Source organism: Eptesicus fuscus, chromosome 7 (assembly GCF_027574615.1).
Source record: "Eptesicus fuscus isolate TK198812 chromosome 7, DD_ASM_mEF_20220401, whole genome shotgun sequence".
Lineage (NCBI taxonomy): Eukaryota > Metazoa > Chordata > Mammalia > Chiroptera > Vespertilionidae > Eptesicus > Eptesicus fuscus.
The window spans coordinates 11,499,500-11,510,589 of NC_072479.1; the positions used below are offsets into that span (position 1 = coordinate 11,499,500).

At 48.7% G+C, this 11,090-nt stretch overlaps 1 protein-coding gene across 1 annotated transcript in view; it reads right to left on the reverse strand.

Moving 5' to 3' along the window:
* GTF3A (general transcription factor IIIA) overlaps positions 1 to 4,650 on the reverse strand; it is a 63,361-nt gene extending 58,711 nt beyond the window's left edge. The window contains exon 1 of the mRNA XM_008153391.3: positions 4,248 to 4,650. Within this exon, the coding sequence (XP_008151613.2) occupies positions 4,248 to 4,650 (403 nt within the window). The remainder of the gene's footprint in view (positions 1 to 4,247) is intronic.
* Between the last annotated feature and the right edge of the window lie 6,440 nt (positions 4,651 to 11,090).

An 11,090-nucleotide genomic window follows, 5' to 3' on the forward strand; every position in this document is an offset into this window, starting at 1 on the left:
GCTATGTGTATTTTACCACAATACAAAAAGGAATAAGGATATTGTCTAAACTCAGAGCATTGAGTGATGTTGTGTCCTACTGTAAAAGACTAACAAGTTATCTGAGACATTTTTTAACACATCATTTAGTACCAGAAAGCGGGTGAGAAGCTCACCCAGTAACCGGGGCACGTGGGTGTATGAGGCGCCCCCTCCCTCGGCTGCGGCGGCCTTGGCCTTGGCGTCCGGGAGCCCACTGCGTCCGCCACTCACCTTCCCCGGAAGCCTCTGTGAGCAGCTGACCTCTCTCCTGTCCGCCTTTCTGCACGAGCACTGAGCACAGAAGGGCAGTCACTAACAACAGAAAACACTGACACCGGTTCTCAGAATTCACAGAGCACCCCTGGCCCTGCGGGAGCCTCCTTGGCTACGACCAGACGGAAAGGACACCCAGGACACGGTGTTCCTTCCTGACCCCAGCGCCCCGCCACCAGCAGGGCCTGACTCAGGGGCCCGGGGCCGGGAGGGAGGGCCCTCTCCACCATCCAGCGCCTATCGCCTTGCTCTGATAAAGGGACATTTGGCCCAAGACAGAGAGGTTAAGTCCAAAGTCACACGCTTCAGTTAGATAAACAGTGATCCTGGCTGGGGTCAGAACTGGGCCTCTGGTTCCTAATCCAAGATCACTCCCTCTGTGTTATCCTATAACCCGACAGCCCAGACGCCATTTGATGACTGGTTAAGTCTAATTAACTCCCACCTGGAATAACTGAACTTTTGTGTTTCTCTTATTTGTTTCTTTGATACCCAGTGTTTGTACAGGTAAAGTAAACTTTTTAAAGATAGGGAGTGGGGTCAGAGGCCCTCCTTTTTACACAGTGATAAGTACAGGAGAGTGGCTGTGTCTCCGCCAGGTTCATTTGACTAACAAAGTGAGGTTTCATGGATCATGCTTGACTCCAAAACTCACTCCCTTGGGTTTGATCCAGAGGAAAAAAGAAAAGAAAAATTATTGAGCACTGCCGAACGCCAGCCGTTTGACATCATCCCTCCCACCCCCCAGGGAGACCCAGAGGCGCCATCCCTGCGTGGTTAGGGGGGAGGCGGCCGTGGCTCAGGGGCCTGAGGGAACTGCTGCCAACTCTCCCGTGGCTGAGCCTGGGTGCGCGGCACCGCTGATCCTCAGCACACAATGCCTGACATTTAGCAGGCCCTCCATGAACAGTGTGCTGAAGGAACAAAGGAATGTGTATCCATCTATCTACAACATCTATACTCCAGCTTCTCTAATGAACCTTTTGTCATTTTTTGGAAGGTGTCACACAGACCTTACCCTCAGTCCCAAGCACTGGGGTGACAGTGTGGTCAGGTAGGAGATAAAACACCCGGAAGAGGAAAAGAATAAGCAAAGCAGATTTTCTTCACCATCGAAGCAGATGGAAGTGAGGGGGAGGAGAGGGTGTTGTGCAATTGGCCAGTTAATGTCTGTTAACACGTGAAATTTGGCATAGTTAAGAGAGAGGAGGAAATTCACGTCTGTAGGTCACCAAGCCGTCCGTGCTTCTGTCACAGTGGCTAAGGACAAGCCAGCAGAGCACCACCCCAGGGTGCAGGCTGGTGAGACAAGGTCCTCTGAATTGCTCCCGTGGGCCTCCTGGCCGTGTCCCACTGACGGGACAGCATCCACGAGAGAGGGAAGCCTTGCCACCCGGAGAGGCTCTCGGCTGCTCGGCACCCTCCTGTGCAGGGACGCCTCTTGTTCCCAGGGCTCTTTGGGGACCGGCGGCTCCTGCAGAGGTTTACGGCAGCCCCTTCCCAAGGAGCCCGCACGTGACCCATCAGGGAGAGCCGCCTGGAGCGCCTGGGCCCAGGCAGATGTCCCTTCCATTTCTGCCGTCCCCAGGATTCAGCTGTTTATATCCCCGGCCTCGGGAAACCTCAGAGGAGTTATTGTAGCTCAAGGAGACCATGCACCAGTCCAGCAAAACCTAGCCAGGACCTGGTGACCTGGGCGTTTGACAATGATCAACCTCCCTGGTGTGATACGCTAAGTGTGTTTCAAAAGTGGGGGGATGGGGAAGGGGAGGTGAAATCAATACTTCAAGTTGGTCCTGGTTGGATGTGGCGTGTCCTTCCTTTTCCACCTGACTTGTTGTGGAAGCTGTTTATTGAAAGGTTGTGCAAATACGATGAGTCACCCCGAGGGCCATTAATAATCCCCTGGATAGAGCCGGCTCCATTCAGATTGATTTCTGAAGTTTTGAAAAGGTTAAATTTCTTGAAGCAGAGATGAATGGCCCAGAGGGGTGGCACCAAAGCGTGAGATCTTTGTCTCCGCTGGGACGAGCGCCTGGGTCCAGGAGTCGAGTATCATATCACCAGCATTTGCTTGCCAACCTGAGTGAGTCAGGGGACCTGCAGCAGCTCCGAGGACAGAGGGAGGGGGCACGGGTGCTCATGTGACGGGACTGGTGCAGCGTGTCCTGTGCAATGGTGACATCTGCTGGCAGCTGCTGTTAATAAAAGCCACTTCTCAGAAATTGAATGACCTTCCTCCTTAGTTAAAAGTTCTGTATGAGAACAGTATAAACACCGCAGGGAGGCTCTTACCCGCACCTTTCCACCCTCCTGTGGGCACTTTTATTCTCCTGAGCAGCAAACATTTTCTAAGAAGTGTCCATATCAAAGGACAGCGATGGCTGGTACACTCGGACAGGGCGGTTGAAAAATAAATGATCTTCCCAACAGAGCCGAGACCTCACCTCGCCGGTGCAGGGCGATCTGCTCAGCGAGTTCATAATAAAGACCGATCTTTTCGGAGACATGCCATCCACACAGGCCGTGATCTCATGCTCCCTGCAAACTCGCTGTTGAAAGAAGAGCACACGCACCCTTGTCTCTCCTCTCATTCCCTTGGTCCAGCACAGGCCAGGTGGGCTGCTGAGCTGGCAGAGGAAGGAGCCCCTTTTAAAAGGTAAGACTAACTGATTCATTCAACAAACGGTCATGCGTGCCTCCACGGCTCAGGCACCCTGTGCCGCCCATACAGCAGTCCTGTCAATGTGCGTTGTAACTGATGCTGACATTGTGGTTGGAAAGAGGCAGACAACAAACGAGTGGACAAAGATACTCTCTGACGAGTCTGTCTGTCATAAGGAGGATGAAACGTGTGTCGTGGTGATTTCATCATGGAGAGGACTCTGTGGGGAGGCTGCCCTTAGATTGGTGGCGTTTAGGTGCAGCTTGCAGGGACTATGGGGAGCCAGCCAGCAAGGGGGAGACTATTCTGGGGAGGGCCTGGCGGGAGGCAGACCAAAGGCAGGACGTGGAGGGAGAGCAGGCTGGCCCTGGATCGGGAACAGCAGGAGGCAGGGTGCGTTGAGAGCAGCCGGCTGCTTGTGCAGGTGTCAGCCTGGAGGACGACTTTTTTCGATTGAGAAATAGGCACTTCCCTACCAGACAGGAGAGCGTGTGTCTCGAATTCACTTTGTTGTAACGGAACTTCCCCCTCAGAAGAGAATGCTTTGTTCAAGATGAAAGTTTTATTAGGACAGAAATGAGCATAATTTTGCCAGGGTGGGGAGTGGTTTACTATGGCGGGAGTGCATTAGATACTGTGTTTAGTTTAGAATTATGGTCAGATTCCGGTTAAAGAGAGCACCTAGTGGTCATGTGGGCTGCGGCAACGCGAATGACTGGGTGTGAGTGATGCCACCAGGGGGCGCTGTAGACTCAAAAAGTGGGGCTGGGTCCCAACGCGGCAGGAATGGAGTCAGGAACCCTTCACTCCTTTTCCTGGAGGGAAAGGAAGCTTCTGAAACAGGCTTTTGCCTTTTCTTTTCAAAGAACATGAAACTTTTATTTCCTTTTCACGCTGTCTTGTGTCCTGTGGTGCCCCTCCTCCCTCCACAGCCCCAGCGCCCGGTCACTTCGCCAGTTTCTCCCCAGGACAAGGAGGGAGGAGGATCGGGAGCCTGGAAATCAGCCCTTCCCGCTCCTAACGGGAGGCTTGCAGGAGGGGAGGGGGAAAGAGGTGCGATGCTTGGCCCCGGCATTGTCCCCTGTGAGACTAAGGTACTGAACGCCCGCAGAGACCGTGTGCGTAAAGCACTCCAGACGGCGCTTCTCCCTGGGAACCAGCTTTCCAGCCCTGCCCCGGCGCACAGCTAGCTCTCTCGGAGGCTGCAGACTGAGGAGTGAAGAGAACTGTGCATCACAAACCCCCCCCCCCCCCCTCAACCCAGAACACGCCCTCGGACGTGGAGCACCGTGGGCTTTTAGGCGGATCTGCACTGCGGTCTCCGGGATCCCGGCCGCACAAACCCCCGTGTTTGGGAAGCTCTCATGGCGTTGGCGCTTTCCTCCGTTCACCCCGGGGTCCCACGGGGCCACGGGACACCTTTGTGACACTGTCCTCAAACGGTTGGGGCCCTGCCTCCCACATTCACATCTTCCTGTTGGAGATGCCTTGCCCACGCCTCCTTCTAAGCCTCCCTGGAGGCAAGACTGGCTGTCAGCCAGCCCAGCGGCGCCGGGGTCTAAGGCACGCACCGCAGGCCACTGGCGCTCGAGCACCGGGACACGCAGCGCCAAGGGCTCTCGGTAAATACTGAATGCGTGACGCTGAAGCCACAGTCCCTGACTGAAGACACCGCTGGGAAACCATTCCATCTCCCCGGCCAGTAAGCAGCCTCTGTTTACCTTCCGTTCATTTTTTAACCAAGGTAAGTTACGGTTTCCCTGTATGATGGCTCATACTCAGCCTTCCGATTACTTCACGTTTATTCCGTTTGGCGTCATCTCCTAAATTGGGTTTTTGCCTCTTTGTCTCTTGATAACTCAGCTGAGTGTCTATTTTATCGCTTCTGCTTGTAATAATTGAAGCCATGTGCTTCTTACTCAAATCATTCCTTCGCTCCTTGTTTCCGTGCAGGGGAGGAGCCAGGCACACACCGTCCTTGGCCTGTGACAGGGGCGCCTGTCCTGCCTTCCTGGCTGCAAAATTCTCCCCTCTGACCAAGACTTCACCCAGTGCCGGGCCACCCGCGTGTCTGCTTTGTCAGAACTCATCCCACCCCTGGCGAGGCGAGTGCTCCTTCTCGTGGGCGGCTGTTCCTCTTCCCACGTCTCCCTCACACCAAGTCTTCTTTTGGGGCCACAAGGTCAAGTGGAACCCAGACAGGTGCACCAGCATGACTGAGAGGCAGCCGGCGGGGGAACAGCATGGGCTCTGAGTCAGGCACAGCCTTGTGGCCTAGAGCAAGCCACCCGGCCTCTCCGCCTCCATTTCCTCGTCAGCAAAGCGAGGATGATAGAGTCTACCTCCAAGTATGGGTGGATGGTAGACGAGTCAGAGCTAGTTATGCTAGACCTGGGTTTGTTCAGGCCATACCAACTAGGCCTTACTCTAAGACCTTCAGAACAGTAACCCTGGGCATTTCCAAAGCATGGTCTAGGTGCCTTCCCCTCCACCACATTCTTTTCCAGTTGGCTCTGGGACCCCGTGTCCTCATGACCAACTATGGCGTGGTGTTGGCCGTGCCCTCCTCTCTGACTTGGGGAGGAGGAAATGAGGCCATTGATGCTTTCCTCAAAGCCTTGAAGACCCTCAAAAGTGCAGCCGTGGAAGAAACCCAAAGACGCAACGCTGTCAAGGACACAGGTGCCATCCCTGTGGCTGTGGAAGTGGCTGACGCCCATGGGGTGTGTTGAAGCCGTCTTCCAGGCTGTAGGGGGCACCTCTTCATTTCCACCGGCTCCTTTACTGTGCCCGCCTCCACCGAGGGGGCGTGCAGGGTGAGCAGAAAGGTGACAGGTGACAGGCCTCGGTGCTTCTTAAAGTGCTCTCCTTCTCTCCCAGCCCTGGCCATTAATTCACATATCTAACCAGTGTGTCTTCAGCACCTGCTATTGTGCTCTGCACTGGGGGTACAATAGTGAACAAAATAAGGGCAGTCCTTGGCCTCGGGGAGCTCACAGGTTAGTGAGGTCGGTGCTTTGACAGGGAGTCAGGTTGTTATGTCTTAGGGTAACAGACACCCCCTAAGTCAGGGAAGCCTTCCCAGCGGCTCACTGCCCTGGCACCAAACTTGAGCAGCAGCTTGCTTCCTCTAAGGACAGCTTTCCCTAGAGGCCCCCCAGACAGACCCCTTTCAGGGTGCTCCTCAGTCCTATAGGCAAGCCCGGAGCCCTCCATCCTGGAGGCTGGAGCCAGGAAGCCAGACTCACATGTGCAAAGTGCCCAGCACAGAGCCTGACCCGGAGCACGTCAGTAAAAGGGGGAAATGAACTTGTTTTACTTATGGGCTTTTAGTCAAAGATAAGGGGCTTGTACAATTAGACTGCAGTTTTGTTAAACAGTCTTACAATCGGGAGAGGTGGGGGGCAAAGGTAGAGCGGGAGAAGCCACGGGGACATAATTCCTTTGTGGCCACGAGGTTCCCATCATGGATTATGAACCCTTATTCTTCTGTGGTAATTTCTTCCTGTTTTATTTTTCTGAAAGAATTGCAGTAACTTTCCTTTTCTATAGAAAGGGGGAGGGGGGAGGTAGGGTGGGTGGCTGAAAAGCCTTATATGACAAACCCACAGCCAACATCATACTCAGTGGGCAAAAACTAAAACCATTTCCCCTAAGAACAGGAACAAGACAGGAATGCCCACTTTCACCACTCCTGTTCAACATAGTACTGGAAGTACTAGCCATAGTGATCAGAAAAGAAGAAGAAATAAAAGGCATCCAAACTGGAAAAGAAGAAGTAAAACTGTCATTATTCGCAGATGACATGATATTGTACATAGAAAACCCAAAAAACTATCAAAAAACTACTAGAACTAATAAATGAATTTGGCAATGTAGCAGGATACAAAATTAACACCCAGAAATCTATGACTTTTTTATACACCAATAATAAACTCATAGAAAGAGAAACTAAAAGAACAATTCCATTTACCATTGCAACAAAAAAATTAAGATACCTAGGAATAAATTTAACCAAGGAGGTAAAGGACCTGTACTCAGAAAATTACAGGACGCTGAAGAAAGAGATAGAGGAAGACGTAAACAAATGGAAGAATATATCGTGTTCATGGATTGGTAGAATAAACATCATTAAAATGTCCATACTACCCAAAGCAATCTATAGATTCAATGCAATCCCCATTAAAATACCAATGGCGTACTTCAAAGACCTAGAACAAATTCTCCAAAAATTCATCTGGAATAAAAAAAAGACCCCAAATAGCTGCAGCAATCTTGAGAAAGAAGAAAGAAGTTGGAGGGATCACAATACCAGATATCAAACTATACTACAAAGCCACTGTTCTCAAAACTGCCTGGTACTGGCACAAAAACAGACATATAGACCAATGGAACAGAACAGAGAACCCAGGGTTCAACCCAAGCCATTATGTTCAATTAATATTTGACAAAGGAAGCAAGAACATACAATGGAGTCAAGACAGTCTCTTACATAAATGGTGTTGGGAAAATTGGATAGATACATGCAAAAAAATGAAACTAGATCACCAACTTACACCATACACAAAAATAAACTCAAAATGGATAAAGGACTTAAATGTAAGACAGGAAACCATAAAAATTCTAGAAGAAGCCATAGGCAGCAAAATAGCAGACATTTGTTGTAGCAATATCTTTACTGATACAGCTCCTAGGGCAATGGAAACTAAGGAGAAAATAAACAAGTGGGACTACATCAAAATAAAAAGCTTCTGCACAGCAAAAGAAACCATCAACAAAACAATAAGAGAGCCCACTGCATGGGAGAACATATTTCTCTCTGATAAGGGTTTAATCTCCAAAATGTATAGGGAACTCATACAACTTAACAAAAGGAAGATAAACAATCCAATAAAAAAAATGGGCAAAGGACCTAAATAGACACTTTTTGAAAGAGAACATACAGAAGGCTGAGAGACATATGAAAGGAAAACATGCTCAAAGTCACTAATCATCTGAGAGATGCAAATCAAAACAATAATGAGTTACTATCTCACACCTGTCACAATGGCTATCATCAACAAATCAACAAACGACAAGTGCTGGAGAGGATGCGGAGAAAAAGGAACCCTCGTGCACTGCTGGTGGGAATGCAGACTAGTGCAGCCACTGTGGAGAACAGTATGAAGTTTCCCCAAAAAATTAAAAATGGAACTTTCATTTGACCCAGTAATCCCACTTCTAGGAATATATCCCAAGAAAACAGAAACACCAATCAGAAAGGATATATGCACCCCTATGTTCATAGCAGCACAATTTACAATAGCTAAGATTTGGAAACAGCCTAAGTGCCCATCAGCAGATGAGTGGATTAAAAAACTTGGGTACTTTGTATAAAGAAAAAAAATTTTTTTTCTCTTTTCCTTTTATCTCTCTCCTTTGTCTCTTTGTTTTCCTGTCCCCAACGCCTCTCCTTACTGCACTCACTTGAAAATAAAGCAAATTAAATGGAATGAAACTTCTCTCAGAAAGAGCCATCTTGATCCACCAGCTTTGAGAAATTTTCATCTTTTCAATTCCTCCTAATTATTCACTTCCTTCTCCTCTTCCCCATCATGAAAATAGCGACTGCAGGGGTCCTTCCCCCTGAGACCACCGTGGCGGTGGGACTGAGCGGACACTCGTCTCTCTGGCAGAATCTTCTGTGTTGAGTTTTGCCCTCATGTTCCCAGTGTGGCCATTCCCACAGCAGAAAGGACCGCAGTGGCACACTCAGTATTGTTCCTCCACACGCATGTTGTCACTTCATATTGTTTTTATGTTTGATATTTATTACCCACTTCCAGTACCGTTGCTGTTACATAGAGCTATGAAAAGTTCCGGTCTCATATATGCAGTTTAAGATTCGGTTCCACACACACCTACAGGTTGTGAAGTTAAGACTTGATTCAGGGGCAAAAACAAGATTAGATTAACAGTAGCTTCCCTAGCAGGCAGCTCCCAACCTGCCATCAAATGAAGTCACAGACTTGCCTGCCCCACACCCAGCCCTCAAAACGGAGCCCCACCTGCTGTTGCCATGTAACATTATGATCACTTCACTTTTAGTAACTAGAACCTTAATGCTGATGACTCCCAATCGCTGTCTCTAATTCAGGCCTGTGCCATTGCTTCCTGGGCATTTCTCCCTGACATCTCTTAGTCGCCACACTCTCACTCTTTCCAACTACAGCTAAGCTAGAACCTTCCCCACTGGAAGCCTCCCTGGCCACTGAGAGCTCCCTGGCTGCCCCTTTCCCTCGTTGCTCAGGGCAAACCACTCCCCACCTCCAACCACTGCAGTGTAGAGTGGAAGGACCACCCCTGCGCCGGTTCCACTTAGCCTGTCTGTTCCCATCCTGAGAATGGGAAGACTAGTCCAGGGTACGTAGACTATTCTATTGTCTGTGTGGCTTCCAGCACAATGCGGGTAGGAGGTGGAGGGCCTGCTCACACTCCGGAAAGGAAGACAGGAGGTAGATGTGTGTGGCTGCAGCTTATAAGGGAAGGCCAGCAAGGGCCAGGTGACGTGCAGCAGTGTGCCTCAAACATTCGTGTTGGCCGCCTGCAGGAAAGTCAAAGCCACTCAGCGGAAAAGTATCACTCATCATGGAAATGTGTCCATGAAAACGGTGAGTCTTGTGTGTGTAGTTTTTTTTATGATTTATATACTGTAATTTTTTTATTAATCTTTATTGTTAAGATTATTACAGATGTCCCTCTTTTTCCCCCCCATAGCTCCCCTCCACCCGGTCCCCACCCCACCCCAGGCCCTCGCCACACTATTGTCTGTGTCCATACGTAACGTAAACATGCATATAAGATCTTTGTCTAGTCTCTTCCCCCACCCCCCCACACCCCCTTCCCTCTGAGAATCATCAGTTGGTTCCATTTCCATGCCCCTGATTCTATTCCATTCACCAGTTTATTCTATCATTGGATTTTTTATTCATTTGATTTTTAGATTCAATTGTTGATATATATATATTTGTTGTCACTTTGTTGTTCATATTTTTTATCTTTACCTTTTTCTTCTTCTTCCTCTTCCTAAAGAATACCCTTCAGCATTTCATATAATACTGGTTTGGTTGTGATGAACTCCTTTAGCTTTTTCTTGTCTGTGAAGCTCTTTATATGACCTTCAATTCTAAATGATAGCTTTGCTGCGTAGAGTAATCTTGGTTGTAGGTTCTTGCTATTCATCACTTTGAATATTTCTTGCCACTCCTTTCTGGCCTGCAGAGTTTCTGTTGAGAAATCAGCTGACAGTCATTTGGGCACTCCCTTGTAGGTAACTGTTTTTCTCTTGCTGCTTTTAAGGTTCTCTCTTTGTCTTTTGCCTTGGCATTTTAATTATGATGTGTCTTGGTGTGGGCCTCTTTAGGTTCCTCTTGTTTGGGGTTATCTGAGCTTCCTGGACTTGTCTATTTCTTTCACCAGGTAGGGGAAGTTTTCTGTCATTATTTCTTCAAATAGGTTTTCAATATCTTGCTCTCTCTCTTCTTCTGGCACCCCCATAATTTGGATGTTGGTACGCTTCAAGTTGTCCCAGAGGCTCCTTACACTATCTTCATACTTTTGGATTCTTTTTTTCTTTTTGCTCTTCTGGTTGAGTGTTTTTTGCTTCCTCGTATTTCAAATCATTGATTTGATTCTCAGGATCCTCTAGTCTGCTGTTGAACCCCTATATATTATTATTCATTTCAGTCAGTGTATGCTTAATTTCTGACTAGTCCTTTTCCTTTTTTTTTTTTTGGCATTCTCACTAAGATTCTTGAAGGTCTCACTAAGTTCCTTGGAGGTTTCTAGAAGATTCTTGAGTAACCTTTTAACTGTGCTTTTGAACACTATATCCAGTAGTTTGCTTTTCTTCCGTTTCTTTCATTTGTGACATGTTTCTTTGTTTCCGCATTTTGGCTGCTTCCCTGTGTTTGTTTCTATGTATTGGGTAGCTGCTAAGTCTCCTTGAGTTCATAGAATGGCCTTGTGTGGTAGGTGTCCTATAGGGCCCAGTGGCTCAGCATCCCCAATCACCTGAGGTGGACACTCTTGGTGCACCCCTTTGTGAGCTGTGTGCATAGTTTTGTTGTAGTTGAGTCTTGATTGTTGTTGG